The 22,414-nt window shown below is 32.1% G+C and overlaps 1 protein-coding gene across 3 annotated transcripts in view; it reads left to right on the top strand.

Annotated features, from left to right (window-relative positions):
* Positions 1–10,670, top strand: part of LOC129917944 (zinc finger protein Elbow) — a 57,533-nt gene extending 46,863 nt beyond the window's left edge. The window contains exon 3 of one of the 3 annotated variants that reach the window (XM_055998194.1): positions 9,020–10,670. In XM_055998194.1, the coding sequence (XP_055854169.1) occupies positions 9,020–10,444 (1,425 nt within the window). In that variant the 3' untranslated portion in view covers positions 10,445–10,670. The remainder of the gene's footprint in view (positions 1–9,019) is intronic. The other 2 variants (XM_055998192.1, XM_055998193.1) reach the window with 2 other exon arrangements.
* The last annotated feature ends 11,744 nt before the right edge of the window (positions 10,671–22,414 follow it).

The following is a 22,414-nucleotide window of genomic DNA, read 5'->3' on the forward strand; positions in this document are numbered from 1 at the left end:
TTGGAATTAAGTTCCGAAAAACAAAAATCTCAAAAACCCGGAAAACTCAAAATACTGATGTCCCGAAAAATTAATTAAAAAAAGTTGTGAACGTTTTTATTTTTTAGTGAAAAAAAAGCCGGTTGTATTCCATATTCATCATTATTATTTCAACAAAAGATTCAACAAACTGTAACTGTCTTATTTGCTTTTTTATATCTTTTTTTTTTTCAAAAGTGAAATAAAATTAAATATTTACCAACCCCATAAAATGTAGTAGCACAATGTACCTACTCAAATCCCCATCAAAAGAAATTGTAATCTTATTCATTTACATTATTTTCAACAAAAACAAAAAAAAAAAAAACCCTTTCAACACCTGTCGTTCATATGTTAACATCTTTACACCTCTACTTTTCTTTCTATATCTTTCTGGTATTTTTTTTTATTTTTATTTATTTATGTTTTTTGTCACAATTTACCACAGCAAGTAGACAAGCACCATCATTAAATGTATCTCATGAATGCTAATGTCTTAAGCTTTTCATTAAACAAATCATCTTATACACACGTTTCTTCCTTGCTCCTCAACTCGGTTCAGCGGCGGTGCATTTATATACAATACAAGATGAGAGTAGGCACAGTTGCAGAAGTATAGTATAGATAAAAGATACATAATTTCAAAGATACATGTACTTTTTCTTTTGAATACTCACTCGACTTTTGCATGTTCGAGTGATGACATTTTTCGTTTGCTCGTATAATTGTGTATATGGGGGGCTCGTTTAATCTTCTCAAATGGAAATGCATTGCAGTGTCAGATTTCATTTATATGGGGCCTCAAACAGTTTTATGAAAAGTATCTGGATTTAGCTTGTTAGTTAGTTAGAAAGTGGATTTCCTTATCGTTTTGTAGATCTCAAATTTCTTTAATGTTTGAACTATTTTATTAATGGTTCCATTTAGTACTAAAAAAAGTATCTTTTTACACAATTAACTAACAAATCCGCTACTGTATAGCAACAAAAAAAAAAAAAACTCATTGCATTAAGACAACGAATGCGACAACCGACGACGACGAACGTCAAATTAGTATTTTATGAGAAAAAAATCTGCATTTGCGTTAATTACATTTCATTATGAAAATGTTGACAACTTGGATATGTGTTCATTTTGCAAAATCTTAAAATGAAAAAAGATGAAGAAAAATGAAAAGAAAAGAAGAAAAAAAAAACTGTCAAACGTATTTCATTCAATTTTGTGTTTTGCATTAGTGTTAGAGTTGCTTTGTTTTCTTTGTATCATTTTTAATTTTTTTTTGCAATTAATGTCTGATGGGAAAATAAAAATAACACAAATCTTGAGAGTTTGCTAATTGATGCACATTTTTCCGTGTCAACGAGAATAAATAAAAAAAAAAAGAAAAATACAAAACAATAATAAATTAATTGATTTAACAACTGTTTGAGGTATTTTTGAAGAATACAATGTTTTGGGATTATATTCGAATAATGTTAGCATTTTAAGAACAGGGCTTTATACATGTGTTGACGTTTTGTTTTAGAAAAAAAGATTTTTTTAAGATGACATTGGAACGACAAATAGATATTTGGGTCAGGTGAATTTAAAAGTTAAACAACAAATGAATATTTTATGTGGACCATTCATTTTTTTTTTGTAATTTTTATATTAGATAGACTTCAATGTATGAATTTACTATAAATAACACTGGTCTGCAAGGAAATCCTCCTTTAAATAAAACTATACTTTTCTTAAGTATTTTTGTATGCTGATTCCTAAGTCAGAATTGACCTACCACGTCACTTTTTTTTAGATATTACCGTTAGAAAATCTCAAAAACCCATTTTTTGCTGTTTTTGAAGAAACATTTTGGCATAATGTAGTCTTTTTCAATTAAAACTGTTACGGTTTATGAAAGAACTTATTTTTTTTTCTTTCAAATTCAGTTTCAATCTTCTCAATATCTCTTTTCTTCTCCGAGATATCTTAATTTATGTAAGTAAGTTTAGTAGGTTTGGCATATCTTACCATAAAGAAACATGATCTCTAAAAATTAATATATCTTTCTCCCTAGAACAAAAGTATGTTTTTCTAATGGACTAAAGTGTGCTGATTTTGAATCCGAACTCAAAAAATTTCGGTCAGCTCTGGTTTTTGAGATATAGTAGTTTTTTTTTGAGATTTTCTAAAAAAAAAAAACTTGATTTTGTGATACTTTAATGCGAATATCTCAAAATCCTGAGGTGATAGAATATTTTTGACTTCGGATTCTAACTCAACACATCAAAAACTATAAGAAAAGTATACTTTTGTTTCTAGAAGAAACAAATCTAAAGCTTTACAAGGCAGTTAATCGAATGGTTTATTACAAATAAGATATTTCTAACTAGAAAAATTGTATATACAATTACAAAACACGTAAAAATTATTTTGTTTAATGTATTTTTAATGGTTTTCTTTACATATTTGACTTTTTAAATAAAATGGGCGTTGATATTTTACATTTTCCTTAATTTAGGTGTTTTTGTTCATGTAGGATTTACTAAAAAGTGAAGGATTTCGATATTTCTGCTTTTTTTGTCAATCAGTATTTTAAAATATGAGTAAACATAAATGTAAAAGGACATATTTGGTGTCAATCGATAGGTTATATTATGAGGAATAAGTCCTTCAAATTTGAGGTCATTGTGACAAATAGTTTTAAATTTATACAAGTTCAAATGAATCTATAAAAATGATTCACATAAAAGATAAGACGTTTAGTACAGACGTGTTCAGGTGTTAAAAAGCTTCATAGAAACCTTATAAAAAAGACATAGACACCTTAAAAATGAGTACTTAATGGTTTTCTAGATTTCAATTTTTTCAATTGTATCGAATTTTTTTTTAAATATTAAAGGACATGACCGATTTTTGGGCCCAGGGCGTACACTGACGAGACTAGTATCAAATGAAAGCTTATATTGAGCTCTATTAGTGAGCCAAAAATGTTTTTTTTGAGTACCTAATGTTACTTTTTTGTATATGAAATAAAAGGTTATAAACTGAAGATTGCATTGGTGTAAAATGTATGTCATAACTTATTTTTCAAGATATCAGTGTGAAGGAATTTTTTTCAAAAAAAGTCATATATGAAAAAAATACTGAGTATAGGAAAAATATATTAGTACCAGTCGAAAGGTATTGCTCTAACCTTTCATTTGGTATCAAAATTGTTTTTCCAGGTTCTATATTTCGGATGCTATGAAGAATTGTTTCGAAAAAATCCGATTTTTCTGATTTTTTCGTCCCCAACTTTAGACTCAAATATCTCGAAATCCATTAAACCAATTTTGAAAATATTTGGCTCACTAATAGAGCTTAATATAAGCTTTCATTTGATACTAATCTCGTCGGTGTACGCCCCGGGCCCAGGCTCCATAGAAAAATGGGTCATCTGCTTAAGAACTTCAGTTTATTTCTTCTTTAAACGAAAATTCGTTGTTTTGAGCAGCAATTACAATTTGTATATTAAATTTCAGCATTTAAACTCATACTGTCACTCTGGCGTATGTGTAACAATTTTTTTTTTTTTTGGCTAAACAAAATGAAAATACTTATTTTAATGTAAAAGTAAGAAGTCCGCCGATTTCATTTAATTTTGTATGATTTTTCGCAATTGTGGAATATGGGTTGTAAGTTTTGAAAATTGGCGATTTTTTAAGTTTTTTAAGTAAAAACAGTAATTTTTAAGGATTTAATTTTCTTATATTAAATATTTGGATAAATTTTGTATTATTTGAGAAGGCTGTGCTTTTTGAAATCTATTTTGTAAAATAAATACCAATCTTACTGCAAATATTAAAAAAAAAACAAATTTTTGCTGCGTTTTCATATAATACATATAATATAGTTTCTTGCTGGAAATAAGCTTTTTTAGCCCCATCAATTGGTCGCCATTTGAAAGCTATACTATTTTTTTTTTATTATTTTCTAACTGATGTGACAAAAATTCAGTTATTAACGTTGTTAAGACATTAATAATTTCTTTAACTCAATCAGTTTTATTTTCCAACTGGATTTAATTCGTAACATGTTTGTTCCATTTTCATCTCAGAAACTAGTTTTTCGGCTTCTACTGTATGTTTTTGCACATTTTTCAGGCGAATATTCGGTCACCGATATTCAACCGAATGTTGCGGAATTCTGTGTCATAAATTGAAAGGAAAAATCTTCTGGGCTAATTTAAAAGAAATCCACTTAATTTAAGCGGAAAATCATCTTGTTTTTTTTTCTGGAAACATTTTAAATAAAAGACAAAAACTACAGTATGTGGCCACATGATTATGACCGGTGAAAATTTTTAGAAATTTGTGACGCTCAAAACTAATTTTATTTTATTATTTATGTACAGTTATTATTATTTTTTTTTTTTTTCATCTTGAAAAACCGACTAAAAATAAAAATTTTATTTTTAGTTAGTTTTTCAAGATGAAAATTCATATTAAAATGAAAAAAAGTTCACCTTAAATTCAAAATAATTTAATCGGATTCCACATATCGTCGGTGAAACCAGAAAAGTGTGTAACTCCAAATTTTCTGAAAATGAGATTTGAATGCCATCTGTTAGACAAACCTAATATCTACCGTTCCTTAAACTCATAATCCCCTTAAAGTTCATAGTTTTTATTTTATTAGCAAATTAGAAAATGAAAACTCATACAAATGCCTTCAAAACGATTTTGTTTTTTTGCTCTCCTATAAAATTTGCTAAAATGGAGTTACACACTTTTCTGGTTTCACCGACGATATGTATATTTAGCGGATTCCTCTTATTTCAAGCGGAAATCGTGTTGTTTTAAGGTGGTGGGATTTAAACCGGGCATTATCTCCGGGGCTAGATACAGTGGCTGAAATAGTCGTTTTTTAAACCAAATCTTGCAACTGATTAACCTAGCTTAGAAAAAATTCTAGATCTGAGATTTTAAATCTCACTTTTACACACCTTTCTGAAACCCTCTATTAACCCCACTGTTCGTTGTTCGTTGAACAGAAAATAAATAAAAAAAAAAAAAAAAACAAAAAGCTAAAAAAAAAACTAACCCAACAAGCAAACAACTTTATAGAAAGGAAGTCTATTAAGTTTAGTGATAAACGATCGCCGCATTGTCGGTGCGGAAACACTTGGAAAATGAAAATTGTTCGACATTAATTTTCCACTATTTCTATTTCGTCCTCGTCCTCCATATTAGACCTTCTTCTCTCTCTCTCTCTCTCTCATCACAATAACATCAAACAAACGGGCAGAAAGGGCAAAACTTTCAAGTTGCAATTCTCTCTCCTAGCCTGACATGTTGGCAAACAGAAAATGCACTGCATATCAATATACAATCAAACCAACATGTAGAAGAGAGTTGGTACCCGTCTACTTGTGACTTGTGTATAATGGCCATTTCCGGTAAGGTGCTGCAAGTGCACCGGAACTTTGTCGTTTCTTCTAAAGGATTTTTGCGCATTTATGATAAATGCCTCCTTTCTAGCTGAGAAAGATAGGAGATACCCCTCCTCTCCTTTTCCCTCTCCTTTTCCCTCTCCTCCTTCTCTCTCTGTGAAATGTCGGCAAATAAACAGTTTTACTTGTGCAAGCAATAACAGTTTTTCTATTATGACTTAATTCAATATGCAATTTATGATCGCCATTTCTTTAACGAGGAGAAAAAGACATCATTACGACAAGTTGTTGTTGTTGGTTGGTTGATGAATAGGGGAGGAAGGGGCTTGAGAGGGCATTTATGTGTCGTTTGTTTGTCCTAAGAAACTCATGTTAAATAAATTATTACTCCGCGCCATTGACTGCGCGCGGCCATAAATAAATTCCGCTTTGATGGTGGTGATGAAGTTAACTGGTATTCACCTCCATTTTGTTTGTGTCCAATTGAATGTAGGTAGGTTAGGTCTCTCTTTAAATAGGATGGTCTACCAAGCCGACTACGACAACGAGCTATTCCGATGAGTAATTGAGTGTCATAATTGGGATTATTTATGGCGAATTCTTGAATCTTTATTGCGATTTGATTGCTTGTTGTTGTTGTTGTGTGTAAATTGTATTCAATACCATTAATAGCGGTAAAAAAACTTACGACGATGTTGATGATGACAGTACATACGATACGACCAACTCGTTGTCCGTCGTCAAGCTTTTTGCTCTGTGGATAATGTCGTTGGGGGCAATGAAAATTTATTGGCACTCTACGAATTGCGGTCTGTCAATATATTTTTTTTTTTTTCTATTTTTAATGAGTTGACTTCGGCGGCAGCGGTGGCGTCGCTGTCATAGCTGTCGACGTAGTCCATGTCGGTTGTTGTCGCTATTTTGCAAACTTGTCCAAGACGTCGAACTACAAGACATTAAAATTAATGAATTTCTCATTTTAAGTTTTATTTATTTCTGTTTTTGGATTTAATGCAGTGACAGACAATTCAATTGGAATTTCATTTTATTTGGTTGTAAAAATTGGTATATAAATGAAAGGTAAGACCCATAAATAAAAACCATTTCGTAGACAGTTTATGGGCCAGCGGGAAATCCTAGATCAAAGTGGGGATTAATGTTGTCTTTTTGTTAGTTATCATTTTGTAGAGGGTGTTGTTTCTTAAGATAGGCATTTTTTTTTAACTTTAGGATCCACATCTTTAATTTACAATAAATTGTACAAAAAAATTAGACTTTCACTGTGGAACCTAGAATTTTGGAATTCATAGCTTCAAATTAAAACCTATTCATGTGTTTTGTCTAAAAAGGTGAATTAATATTCCAACTTTAAATAGACTTCAAAATTTGTTTAAATCGAAAATATTTCTGCCTGTGGAACGTGTTTCAATAAGTAAATTAGGATTTTAAACCAAATTTATTGAATTAATTGAGATTACACTCTGAAACTTAAAAAAAAATTATTGAAAAAATAACCAAGTTTTAGTTGTGGAACCCATTCAATTTATTAGATCGTTCACTTGAAACGAAGCCATAAATATGATTTAGAATTGTTTGTAGAACATAATAAAAAATAAACACTAATTTTATTGAATTTTGAATTCAAAACTTACTGTCACTTTTTGCAAACGAAATTGAATACGTTCCACAACATACCAAAGTCAATAAAATCAATTTGTAACAACATGAAGAAGGTTTAAGACTTTAAGAAAATAAGAAGCTTAGAATAACATACAATCCAATTCTTTTTACATATATGTGGAACGTATTTCGTTATAAATTAGATTGATTGAGAAATCAAAAATTTTGTGTGGAACTTAAACTTTTATTAAATGAAAATGTTTTTTTTATCAATTAAGATTGGTTTTGGTTGTGGAAATTTCTTTAAATTAATGATAATGTTTGGAATTCGAATACATGTTTAAGCAAGCTAAAGCTTTCAAATAACTTATTTCTGTAAATTTGATTGACCACACCCAATTTAGAACATATTCACTTCTATATCACAAGCAGTGAATAGTAATTTAATTTGAAACTAAGTTCTTTGAATTCCGAAGGTCAAACTATTTGTTCTTCCTTAAATTCTCATATCTGACAAAGTAAGAAGTGAATTTTGCAACTTAAACAAAAGTCTTTCAGCTTGTAAGATATTAAAAAAAAGGCTTGGGACCCTAAAGCTTTCTCCATAGTTGTGGAACTTATCTACAGATTCATGGGTTTTTGTTGGGAGATAAAAAACGATTGGATTGTGGAACTTAAATTTTTTAACCAAACTTCAGTTTCAGATTGACGCTGAATTTTCTAAATTAACTTTTTTTGGTTTGTGGGACATAATATTTTTTTTTAACTTTGTTTTAGGCAAAAAAACAAAACTGTTTGTTTCATCCATTGTTATGGTTAGTTGGCATGAATCGCTCATTTTACCTGTTTTATTTTGAAAATTAAATATTTTGTGGAACGTAATCGTTTGCAACTTAAAACCTATTGAATTTAAATGTCTTTAAATGTTATTTATTGTCACACGAATATTGCGCAATGGGTTTGTACTCGAAATATACAAAAACAAATTCCACGCCAAGTCAACACAGAAATTGTGCTGGAGAAATTGTGAAAACTTGATTAAACAAACTCAAAATAGGCGTGAGCAACCACCTCTCATTGGCCAAAACTCATTCCAAAAACGTTTTCCATCAATTTTTGAAAATGTCTTATTTCAAATAATAAATGTTTATTATTGGCTAAAAAGAAAAAAGCTATCGCATTTACTTAGCTAGCACCACCCCAATTTGTAGCCCATTCATGTTCATCCACATGCTTTACACGGGAGCAAAATGTATAAACAAAATTTTTGTACTCTTAACCCGTATCATCATCGATCTGTACTGGGTCGAATAAGATCGTTTAGACTACTTCGTCATGCGTCCATTAAAATGCCGCCAAAAGAATCTCTTTCTCTCTCTCGCATTTTCATTCGCAACCTCCTCAACCACTTTTACTTTCTGTTCTGTGTGTACTTACTTGCACACTCACATTAAAAATGTGCGGATCTATGGAATACTTAATTTTATAGGAAATAGCCCAGAACGTTAACGTGCCGCTTAACCGACAGCTGCAACATCTAGAACGTTACGGCTGCTTTGATCCTGCTGCCAAAGTGTCTTAATAGCGACCGCTTGATGACAGCTTGTCTTGCCACTAAACTGAATTCTTCACCACCGTTGTTGAGTTCTCTCTGTGGTACTTCAAAAGGCCCATGTCGGTACTTTTTTTTTATTGTTTTTTTTTTTTGGTTGGTTTTTGATGACGAAGCACAGAACAGATGTTTGTTTGCCCAATAACACTCCGTCCGACACTTGCGCCATCAACAAACATACTTCTTTTTTGTGCTTTGTGTGAAGGTGATTCTTCTTTGTAAATAAAAAGCCTTGAGAAAGAGATACCCACTTCCGGTTACCATTAATTTGTCTTTACCGAACATTAACTTCAAAGCTTTCTATTTTACTTGACAAGTCATTAAAATCTATCTTTTTTTTTTCTTTTTCTTTCCAGCTGGACACAAAAAACAGCCCCTTGGCCTTGCTGGCTCAAACATGCAGCGCCATCGGTGCCGATACACCAAATCCCAAACTTTTGGCAAACATCGAAAAGTCAACCAAATCCTCACACAAATCATCCACAGATTGTCGGGATAAATCGTCACCCGTCGGCAGTCAGTCGTCGTCAGTATCGACAGGCTCTACGGAGCACCAACAAGTCAAATCTAGCTTTAAGCCTTACGAGTCGAACAACAATCGTTATGACTTGTTGGATAATGGCGGCAGCGCCGGATCCATTGTTAATCAATCTAGTATAAGAGTTAAGACGCCAAAAAGCAACACAGCAACACAACGATGCGATTCAAACCAAAGTGCCACTTCACAAAGAGACTCACCTGCAATGATGAATGCAACACCTGGAACGACGACAACGCAAGCGACGTCTGCGAATACGGCAGCGCGTAAAACTCCATCGACATTGTCGTCGGCCTCGTCGACGGGCTCGTCGGTGGCAAGCATACATCAGAATGCTGATCAGCCAAATCCTAGTCCACATCGTGCCTCATCCAAGGAATCATTTGGAGGTGGTGGAAACAATAATACCAGTGTCTCCCCAGCTCAGAGTAGCCCTGTGTCGAAATCAGTGTCGGAAGCTCAGTATATGAAGGCCTTGCATGCGGCTTCGATGCAACCGCAGGTTTCAACAGCAGGTGGACAGGCCTATTACTCGGGATATCCGCCGGGTCTAGGGTACCCCATGGACCTGATGACAGCCAGTGCTCTGATGTCTCCACATCATCCGATGTTCAAGGCTGCTGCAATGAGTCCCTACTTGAATTATGCCCGGCTTAAAGGGATTGATCCGTCATCAATGATGCCCCCAGTTTGTCGGGATCCATATTGTACCGGCTGTCCATCGAGTCCACATTTTCTAAACAAAGCAGCTGGACAGCCCTGTCCGGCTGGTTGCCCGCACTGTGAATCTCCGTCCGCCCCGAAGTCAGCAGCGGCAGCTGCCTATGCTCATGCGCAACTTGCCGCCTTGGCAGCAGCCTCCCAGCTCCCATACGTCTGCAGTTGGATTGCCGGTGATGCTGCCTATTGTGGAAAACGTTTCGGAACCTCTGACGAGCTATTTCAGCATCTGCGGACGCATACCGCCTCAATGCCTGAATCGATGTTAGCTGCAGCAGCAGCTGGTGGTTTTCCACCAAATCATCCGCTGTTTCAAAGAACCTACCCAACGCCACCATTGAGTCCATTATCAGCGACGGGTCGGTATCATCCATACAGCAAACCGTCCATGCTACCTCCCTCAGCTTTAGGTCCACCACCGTCACTGGCAGGTATGCCTATGCCACCGCATCCGTCATTGGCGCAATATTTCTCACCCTATTCACTATATGGCAATCCGCGTTTGGGTTCATCACATCCATAGTACGAATAGTTGGACGAAAGCAGGGTTGCCAAGGTGCAAAGTCTAATTCGATTCTAAAATACTTGTTGCATTAAATTTTCATTCATTTGTTTTTTGTTTGCAGTAAATTTACTTTTTTATTTTTAATAAAACAAAGATAAATTGTTTTTTAAAAAAATTTGTTATTTTATTATTTTCAATATTTATGTTGTAAAAAATTTAAACAAGTGATATAAGAATGAATTATTAAAAAGAAAACCTTAAAGTAAATTATAAATAAAAAAACAAAATAAAAAAAACCCACTTGTAAAATTGTAAAATAAAAATATAGTTTAAAGTAAAATTTAAAAAACAAAAAAAAAAAAATAATATAAAAATAAATAAAAACAAAAAAATAACGATTGTAATGAAATAAATTTTAAAAATTCATTTACGTAAAATATAGTGTTGTCTCTTCTTTTTTTTTTTGTAGACATTTTATAAGACACAGTCAAGGTCTTCCAATATTTCTAAAAGTTTAAAATATATATCGTTAAATTTAACCGTACCTACTTAATTTTTCAATGTTTTCTATACAAATTATCGATAAATTACAGGTATATTTGAACTATTAGACCTAAAAACTCTGTAAAACTGTAAAAGTTGATTGAATATCATACATAATTGCCAAATATCTTCAAGACTTTGAAAAGTATTCGCAATTTTAAAAAACAATGTTGAATCAGTAAAAAAAAAAAACTGTCAATATGATTAAAATATCGAAATCGACTGTTATTTTTAACTGGGTAAGCAATATTTCGAAAAAGATATTTTTTTCTTGAACTCTTTTTCTGTCAACTTTTACATTCTTATGCCTGGTACGCTGCTCGCGCTAAATTTTAGCTCCCATACAAATTATCGAAAAATTTTATCTCAGCTAAAATGGATCCCATACAAATTATCGATAACTTGTATGGGAATTTTATCTCGGCTAAAATTTAGCGCGAGCAGCGTACCAGGCTTTACCGAACTTCAAAACTACTTGCAATTTGTTTTGTGCTCAAAATAAATTTTAAAGACTCAAATTTGGTAATCGATTTTGAAGCTCCTTTTCGATAATCTACAATTCTTGACTTTAAAAATAATTGAGTCTAATATTCCTTTAATATTAGTTTCAGGTCGAGAAGTTATTGAAAAATCGATAAACATATTTTCCCGCACTTAAATCATCTCTTTTTCCTTTAGTGAATATCGATGACTTCATCGATAAATTGATCATCGAAATTTTGAGCAGAAACGAAAATTTATTGAAAATCGATAACTTTTCTATATAATTATCGATTTAATTATCGAAAACATAAGATCCATAAAAATAGGGAGAAACGTCAAGAATGTACTTTTTTTTCTGAAAATAGTCCAATTTTCATACAAATTTCTTGAAAAGTACTAGGTGATCATATTTTAAGAATAGGTATGTCCCTTGTGGCACTTTGTCTGTTTCTTTCTCTCCAACTGTCATACAAAATTGCAAGAAAAGAAGATCACAATTATCCTTGGGTAGACTAAGGAGTGTGATGGTAGCACATTTAGGAATAGATGAACTTGTCGTCTTCGATAAATATCACAAAAGCAAAACAAACACAGTCCGTCAAATTTTGGAAAAAAGTGTGATTTTTTACCATTTTTCATAGAAATTTCTTGGTGAAGTACTAGGAGATCATATTTAAAGAACAGGCATGTTCCTTTTCGGTACCTTTTTTTCTTGTCAGTAAACTACAACTTTTCGATTTTTTGAAAATTACCAGGCGTGCATCCGCAAGCGTAGGGGTAATTTTCTTTCTTTGTTTTGGGAATTTTTTCTATAGGAAGTTCAATAACAAAATAACGGAGGAAAGTCAAGCTCCGCCTTCAAAAATCACTCACCAAAACAAAGGAAGAAGAAAGAGCACGAGTGTCAATTTAAAAGGGTGTCACCTTTAAAAAAATTGATTTCTGGTAAAAATTTTTTAGGATTTTTCTAATCTGAAAAGGGGGGTTCACATTAACCAACTTACCGGACAGACCGATTGTCATTTGGCCTGATGGCCGTTTTATATTTTTCGTTCACACTCATCAGATAATTTTTATCAAAACCCATTTTTCAGCTTATTTTTACTGTATCTTTACCCTATTCTGCTCTAAAATTAGAGAAATGGATTATCACTGTCTGCCGGACAGACATGTCGTTTAATCGACTAACATGTCCGTCCGACCACCAAAAAATCAAAATTTTTTGAAAACCATCCGGCAAACCGGACAGACTGTCGGATGGGTGTTCACATTATCAAAACAACATCAGATCAGACCAAATGGCGGCTGGTCTGTCCGGTAAGTTGGTCAATGTGAACCCCCCTAAAAGTGAAATATGTCAAATTCTAAAAAAAAATAAAAAAAAAGTCAATTTTTTCCTGACAAATAATTACAGTTTTCATTCAAAATTTTTGGCAAAGTACTAGGAGATCATATTTAAGGAATAGGTATGTGTCTTGTGAACTTTTTGTCGTTTGTTTCTTTCACTTTATAGAGCAAAATTAAAAGATCTGTCAAGTTTCGAGAGAGAAAACTTTAAATAAACGGGATTAGATCGCCATTCACTTTGTCTCACTTTCTCAGTGTAGACCAAGAAGTGCGATGGTAGCACATTGTCAATCAATAAATGAAATTTGTTTTACTTTATTTCAAAGAAACGTAAATAAGTTCACATTTTCTTCCACATTCGTTTCATTTTAGCGTTTCTGTATTGCTTCCTCACTCGGTCCAGGCAGTGTCTGGGGCTAGTTTTCAAGTTGTAGCACCAGGCTCACATGTAGAATAAAACTTTCTAGATTTCAAAAGTAAGTTACAAGGCGTCCATGTGCAAGATTGGGGGTAATTTTATTTCCACATTCCACGTCTGTTGAATTTTTCAATAGGCAGCGTAATAACAAATATCGGAGGGAAGTCAAGCTCTGCTTTCTAAAATCACTCTCCAAAACAAGGTACCTAGAAAAGAAGAAGGGTGTCACATTTAAAAAAAAATTTTTTTTTACAAATTTTGTCTTCCTATTGTACCAAGCTTAACAGAAAACACAGGTCTCATGCATACAAGAATTTTCGTCATTAAAACAAAAACAAGGTTTTTAGAAATTAAAATATTAAATACACAGAGAGGAATGTTTAATTTATTCACGGAAAATTTTTATTAAATTTATTCATTTGTCTAAATTTCTCTAAAAAAACTAGAAAAAAATGGCTAGGCTTTTATTCATTCACTGTACAGTAAGAAAAAAAAATAATTGCTTCAAAGAAAACATGAAAAGATAAGTGTTTTACAGTTTTCATCTATCAAAGAGTAAAAGAGTAGGTACTAGGTATGTATGTTCTTTCTCGGCTTTGTGACACTTGTTTTTATTTTCAACTACAAACAAAAAAATAAGACAAAGGACAGACAAAAAAGAGTGTCAGTTTATTTCTCTCGAGTCTCGAACTTTCACTCTTGGTTAGACCAAGGACGGTGATCGAAGCACATTTTGTAATAAAAAAAAAAACAATCGTTTTGTTCTCGTTTACTCACTTTCATTTCATGTATGTATTTCAAAGACACGTATTAACATGATTTGCACTTTGGTGAGTTATTTTTATCGGAATTTTTATTGAAATGTTCGGCGAACATGTTTTAAAGTAGGTGTTAGACACTTTTATTTTTAGCTAGTACCGTGGCAAGACTCAAATGTTTTTTTGTAACAAGAAGCAACACAAACAAAATGAACATTTTAGTGGAAAAAACAAAACAACAATTTTACCTATTTTGTATCATGCACAGTCACCAACCGTTCATTCTTCACTTTATCGGACAGTTTTTAAACTCGATTTTTAGGGGTGCATGCGCATGTGTAGGGATATTTTAATTTTAGTACTAAAGCCTGGTACGCAGCTCACGCTAAATTTTAGCTCCCCTACAAATTATCGAAAAATTTTAACCGAGCTAAAATCTATCCCATACAAATTATCGATAACTTGTATGGTTATTTTATCTCGGCTAAAATATAAATTTAGCGCGAACAGCGTACCAGGCTTAAATTATCAAAAAATTTTAGCTGAGCTAAAATGAATCCCATACAAATTACACAGCCACACAAAAAAAAATAAAAGTTCTGACCTGGGGTCAGAGGCGGCGGAAGGGGTGTGCGGAGTGTGCCCCCGCACACGGCCCCGCTCTTAGAGGGGCCCCGCGGTCGCTAAATGAAAATGTCTCAGAAATAATAAAATCCGAAAAACCATGTCTCTTCTCTTTATTCAAAACAATCAAATAATTGAAATTGGCTTGTTTCCACTCGATTTCCATAATTCCATCGAGATGAGTCGAAGCATACATTGGCCACTTTTTGCAAAAGTAGGAAAGAAAAAATAAATTAAACAATTTAAGATTATTGTTTGTTTTTTTTTTTTCTCAACTGAAGCAGATAATTAGTTTGCCCAGCAACTTGGATTATATAAAATTTTGCTTTTAAAATTCCCAATTAAATTTAAAATACAAAATCTCAGTGATAAAAACTGTTTTTTTTTTTTTCTTTTTTCTATTTTTCAATTTGGTATAGGTATTTAAAATTGTATGAAATAAGTTTTTGTAAAGGTTAAGAATGGGTAAACTTTACTTCCCTTAAAAAAATTCTTTGCTCGCTTACGCTCGCAATTTATATAAACTGATTTTTTACACTTTCTAGAAATTTGAACACTTTGTTACTTAGGACTTAAGAACATTTCTGTTTTCCGCCGCCAATTTAATGATTAAAAAGGACCATTTTCTTCAGTGGAATTTTCGAATTTTCGCTGTTCGAAATTCCATATTCGAACACATTTTGCGGATTCATTGATGTTTCAAAATACGAACGGATTTACAATCCACCAAACTTTAAAAACCCGTTTTAAATCAAAAAATTTTGCTCAAACAAACATGCGAATAATTTATCAGTTATTTCGTAAAAAAAAAATTAAATGATTGATAAGTATCTAATAGAGAAAAGCAAACATCAACAAAAACAATTCCAATTTTTTATATATCTTCCTGTATTTAGCATTGGGAGCCCCTTGGTTTTTTCCGGTCTCTTCTTCTTCAACTCAAAAGCAAAATTGAATCACCAATTAAAAGAAGCAATAAGTCCTCAATATTCCTAAAATTACATTTTGATGTAAATCTTGTCTCTATACAAAAGAAATAAAAAAAAAAACGATTTTCTAATAGAAATCTATGGAGTTTGGTATTAACAGCATAAGTTCATTTTTTTCGAAAATCTATTTTCGTTTGGTCTTAACTGCATAACTCTAAGTAAACTAGTTCCAAAGATATTCAATGGCCCTAACCACACTTAAATCCTTTTTTCTAAAATTATATTTGATCATAATGGCATAACTCCAACTTGTGCTGTTTTGACCAATCAAAAATGTTTATACTTTTAAATAAGTGTTTGGTCAAAACAGCACAACTAAGTTCCTTCGTTCGAAAAATTAAAATTCTTTAAAAAAAATATAGGACACAACTCGAAATAATCTTATTCTTGAACGAAAAATAGTTTGGTCAAAACAACATATCTTACTAAAAAACGAAAGTTAGAAATGCTCTATAATATTTGTTGCCACGCCCCCTGGCTGAAATTCTCAAATTTTAAATTTTTTAATTTGAATAAACAACGAGCTCTAACATTCTACCAAATTTCAAGGTTCTACGATAATCAGAAGTGCTCTATAATATTTTATGAAAATTGATCTATGAACATTTATCTATCGACATTTATCTATCGACATTTATCTATCCACATATATCTATCCAAATTGATCTATCCACATTTATCTATCGACATTTATCTATCGACATTTATCTATCCACATTTATCTATCCACATTTATCTATCCACATTTATATATCCACATTTATCTATCCACATTTATCTATCCAGATTTATCTATCCACATTTATTTATCGACATTTATCTGTCGACATTTATCTATCGACATTTATCTATCGACATTTATCTATCGACATTTATCTATCCACATTTATCTATCGACATTTATCTATCCACATTTATCTATCCACATTTATCTATCCACATTTATCTATCCACATTTATCTATCCACATTTATCTATCCACATTTATCTATCGACATTTATCTGTCGACATTTATCTATCCACATTTATCTATCGACATTTATCAATCCACATTTATCTATACACATTTATCTATCGACATTTATCTGTCGACATTTATCTATCCACATTTATCTATCCACATTTATCTATCCACATTTATCTATCGACATTTATCTGTCGACATTTATCTATCGACATTTATCAATCCACATTTATCTATCCACATTTATCTATCGACATTTATCTGTCGACATTTATCTATCCACATTTATCTATCCACATTTATCTATCCACATTTATCTATCGACATTTATCAATCCACATTTATCTGTCGACATTTATCTATCCACATTTATCTATCCACATTTATCTATCGACATTTATCAATCCACATTTATCTATCCACATTTATCTATCGACATTTATCTGTCGACATTTATCTATCCACATTTATCTATCGACATTTATCAATCGACATTTATCTATCCACATTTATCTATCCACATTTATCTATCCACATTTATCTATCGACATTTATCTGTCGACATTTATCTATCGACATTTATCTATCCACATTTATCAATCCACATTTATCTATCCACATTTATGTATCGACATTATTTATCAATCGACAGTTATCTGTCGACATTTATCTATCCACATTTATCTATCGACATTTATCTATCGACATTTATCAATCCACATTTATCTATCCACATTTATCTATCCACATTTATCTATCGACATTTATCTATCGACATTTATCTATCCACATTTATCTATCCACATTTATCTATCCACATTTATCTATCGACATTTATCTGTCCACATTTATCTATCCACATTTATCAATCCACATTTATCTATCCACATTTATGTATCGACATTATTTATCAATCGACAGTTATCTGTCGACATTTATCTATCCACATTTATCTATCGACATTTATCTATCGACATTTATCAATCGACATTTATCTGTCGACATTTATCTATCCACATTTATCTTTCCACATTTATCTATCCACATTTATCTATCGACATTTATCAATCCACATTTATCTATCCACACTTATCTATCGACATTTATCTGTCGACATTTATCTATCCACATTTATCTATCCACATTTATCTATCCACATATATCTATAAACATTTATCTATCGACATTTATCTATCGACATTTATCTATCCACATATATCTATCCAAATTTATCTATCCACATTTATCTATCCACATTTATCTATCGACATTTATCTATCCACATTTATCTATCGACATTTATCTATCCACATTTATGTATCGACATTATTTATCAATACAGTTATCTATCGACATTTATCAATCCACATTTATCTATCCACATTTATCTATCGACATTTATCTGTCGACATTTATCTATCCACATTTATCTATCGACATTTATCTATCGACATTTATCAATCGACATTTATCTGTCGACATTTATCTATCCACATTTATCTTTCCACATTTATCTATCGACATTTATCAATCCACATTTATCTATATACATTTATCTATCGACATTTATCTGTCGACATTATCTATCCACATTTATCTATCCACATTTATCTATCCACATTTATCTATCGACATTTATCAATCCACATTTATCTATCGACATTTATCTATCCACATTTATCTATCGACATTTATCTATCCACATTTATCTATCCACATTTATCTATCCACATTTATCTATCCACATATATCTATAAACATTTATCTATCGACATTTATCTATCGACATTTATCTATCCACATATATCTATCCAAATTTATCTATCCACATTTATCTATCGACATTTATCTATCGACATTTATCTATCCACATTTATCTATCCACATTTATGTATCGACATTATTTATCAATCGACAGTTATCTATCGACATTTATCAATCCACATTTATCTATCCACATTTATCTATCGACATTTATCTGTCGACATTTATCTATCCACATTTATCTATCGACATTCTACCAAATTTCAAGGTTCTACGATAATCAGAAGTGCTCTATAATATTTTATGAAAATTCAGCGGAAATGGGCGGATGCCACGCCCCCTGAATTGAAAATCTCAAGTTTTCGATTTTTTCCTTTGTATACACCACAAGTCCTATCACCGTGTAAAATTTCAAGTTTCTACGATATCGGGAAGTTCTCCATAATTTTGATGATCTGTCAGTGAGTCAGTGAATCAGTGAGTCAGTTACGGTTTTTGCGATTTTTAAAGCCCTATATCTCAGAAACTACTCATCGTTGGAGGCTGAAATTTTGCGAGTAGTTTGGTTTTGACCAGCTCAACAAATGTAGTTTGAAATTTCTAGCATCTTTGGTGTGGAAGTTAGAGAGGGGTCGAAAATGGCCTGAGTTGTTTCCTGTAAATAAGGGTGTAGTGCCAAAGTTGCTAGAGAACTTGGCTGGGCACTGCCGTGCCCCTTGATAATTTAAAAAATAATTGCATCCCAATATACTTGCATTAAATAAAATTGTATTTGGGGGCATTTCTCAAAATTTAAAATGCATTTATCTCAAAACGACGATTTTGGACTTATGTTGTTATTACCAAACTCCATAGAAATCATATACATATAAAAGTGATTTAAAAAAAAAACAATAGTTTAAAGAAAGAAACAAATCCCGGCCTTATTTCCTTCTTCCTACTGATAAATTTTAATTTTTTTATTTTAATATAGCAATGGCACTCAGCTATATTAGATACAGGTTGTTTGAAAAGTGTAAATTTTCAAATTTTAAGACTAACGTGAGACTAGCCTAACCGCATTCTTAGAACCATCAAATAAAGAAGTTGTTCAGTTATTTGCGTTTTGCTAACAATAAGATGAGATGGATTTATTCCCCTTTTCCAATTGGTAATTCAATTGATATTTTTATATTCTAAAAAAGATACTGACGAAAACAAGAATTTCTACATTAAAATAAATAGCTGTATTATATTGTACCAATTTTAGAAAAGTACAATTTAATCAAAAAAGCAATCAAGAGTTAGTTTTTATTCTGATGAAGAAAGTTTGATTTTTATTTGAATTGTCAAATTTTAGAAAATTTCGCATTTAATTTTTCTGAAATTTGGAATGTATGTAGATTAAAAATTTCTGCAAAATTTCATATCAATTTTACTTAAAATAGTTTTTTTCCGAAAAATGTTTATAACGATTTCTAACGATTTTGATTTTTTCTAAAAACGCGCCCTAATAAAAGAAATCAAATTGCTGAAATTCATTCTAGATGCTGTTTTTTTGTTTGATTTGAAGAACGAATTATTTTTTTTTGATATGTACGTTTTAGAATATTTAACAAAAAATCTTATTTATATAAAAAGTTTTAAAAATTAAAGCAATCTGAAACTTAAGAAAAAGTTCGTGAGATCGGGTCGTGCATTTTGTTTTTCATCTACAGCCCTGTTCCATTGGAAGTGGTAGTCTTCTAATAGTAGATGTTTTGGTTAATCTAGTACTATCATATACTGTCTTGGAAATCGCTAGTAAACTACTAGTAGTACTTTGCCACCTCCCAAAGGAACAGGGCTTACATTGAAATGAAACGTTTTGTCTTAAGTTTGTTATTAGAATTTTGAACTTGATACTTGATACTTTTTTTCAAAATAATAGTCCAAATTCATTTTCTCAGGGGCCCCGAAAATTTAATCTAGCACACGCCTCATTTTGGTCTAGCGCCGCCTCTGCCTGGGGTTGCGACTAAGTTTTTCATATAGTTTTTGGGTCACTGAAACCGAAATGTCACGAAAACAAAAAAAAATTTTTCTCTGATCTGGATGTGCGAATATGTTAATCATATAGTTTTTGGATCGCTGAATCCAGATTCGAAGTCAATTTCGCCCTATCACGTCAGGTTTCTGAGATATCCTCAAAAAAATGTCAAAACCAAAAAAACAAAATTTCTTATCTGGGGTTGCGTCTAGGTTTTTCATATAGTTTTTGGGTTGCTTAAACCGAATCCATACTCTATTTTGCCGTATCACGTCAGGTTGTTGAGATATCCTCAAAAAATGTCAGAAAAGAACTTTTTTTTTAGTTTATACAAAAAAAAACAGTTCCTTGAAGAAAATTAAAACAAAAATCATGAATTTGAAACTTCAACATTGTAACTTTTTTCCTAGATTTATCGTCATCAGTGTCACAAAAGCCATCATCATCATCATCCGTGTTGGGCAAAATTTTGTTGTTGTTTCTTAGCTACCAACTGCTTCTTGGTTGGTCTGCGTGTCACTTGACTGGCCACGACTTTGCTTTGCCTGGCCTTCATAACAAAGACCATGTATCTTCCACCACCATAATAATCACCATCTCTGCCGCCGACGACGACGCCAAACGGACTAAACACTTCCGATCGTATGTGATGTGGTATTTTCCTATACTTAAACCCATCGCCTTCGATGTCGTCGTCGTGGTCTTCGTCATCTTCTTTTGCACTAGGTCGTGCATCGTGCAAAATTATCTGCCATCTAATGGATATGCGAATAAGAAGCACAACTTGGACATGGTTTATTTTTTTTTTTTGTCAGATTCATGGTTTCCCGGTATAAACAGAGTTGCCAGAAGAACTTTTTCAAAAAAGTTTACAGAACAATAGGATCTCAAGTTTTAAGAAAGCGGTTTGTACTAATGTAATAAATCCTACTAATGTTAAATAAATCCTACTTCTTAAATTTTTAAACTAAATAATTCAAATTGACACTTAGGAAACCCTGGAATGAAAACATAGCGATGATGGTGGCTGGTGGCGAGGCGATCCATGACCACAGATGAGCTAAGAAGTGATATACATCAAATACTTAGGGAGCTAACTACCTCGCTTGATGCTTCTTTAGTGCTCAGGAGTTTTTTTTTTTTTTACTTTTGTTTTGTCTTCTTTTGCAAAACGTTGCGCTTCTGCACCCAGAAGCACCAGCCTAAGATAAAAGCATGAAATGTGCATCGTGATAACAAAGGTGAGATCGGAACGAATACAAACGAAAAAAAAAAAAAAAAAAACAATTCTTATGAGGAACTCTCACATAAAACAACCTTTTAGACATTTAATGCTTTAAAATGGTGCCTACTTATTATGTGTCAAAAGTGAATCCATTTTTTTTTTTGTTCTTTTTGGACTGGCTTTTAGACTTTTTTCGCAGATGGTTTGAATTGAACTTGAATTATTTTCCAATATTTGTGATTAGACTATTCCTGAAATCTGAGGCTTTTCTGTTTTATCTTCTATATGAACTCTTATCTTTAACCCAGAACTTGTTCGGAAACTTGGATTCGAAGATATCTGCTTCCAAAATCCAAATGTAAGAAAAAAATGCAACTTTGATTGCAAATAGGTAACTCAGCAACCAGACTTCAGAAAAACTTTTGGTTTTCACCCTTTAATAGAATTTTAAAAGCCCTTTCTTTTGATGTCTGGCTTGATGAAATTTGAGGAAATTTTTTTAAATGGAATTTTTTTGGCAAGGGGTTCAACTTGATTTTTTCTCAAAAATCTGAAAAAAATAAATTTTTAATTTTTTTAACGCAATGCATAGACCTGTTCATTGTGAACTTATATCTGTAAACCAAAACTTGTTTCGAGACTTTGGTCAAAAGATATCGGCTTTGGAATGTAGGGGAAAGAAATAAAAAACATGTTTGGTTGGAAATATCACAGGAACCAGACCTCCAAGAAACTTTTAGTTTTCAGTTATTAATAAAGCTTAAAGAGACCTTTCTTTTGATGTCTCACTCGATGGTTTTGGGGGAAATTTTTAAAAATGGAATTTTTTTGGCAAGGGGCTTAACTTGATTTTTTCTCAAAAAT

The sequence above is a fragment of the Episyrphus balteatus genome, chromosome 4 (assembly GCF_945859705.1).
Source record: "Episyrphus balteatus chromosome 4, idEpiBalt1.1, whole genome shotgun sequence".
Classification (NCBI taxonomy): domain Eukaryota; kingdom Metazoa; phylum Arthropoda; class Insecta; order Diptera; family Syrphidae; genus Episyrphus; species Episyrphus balteatus.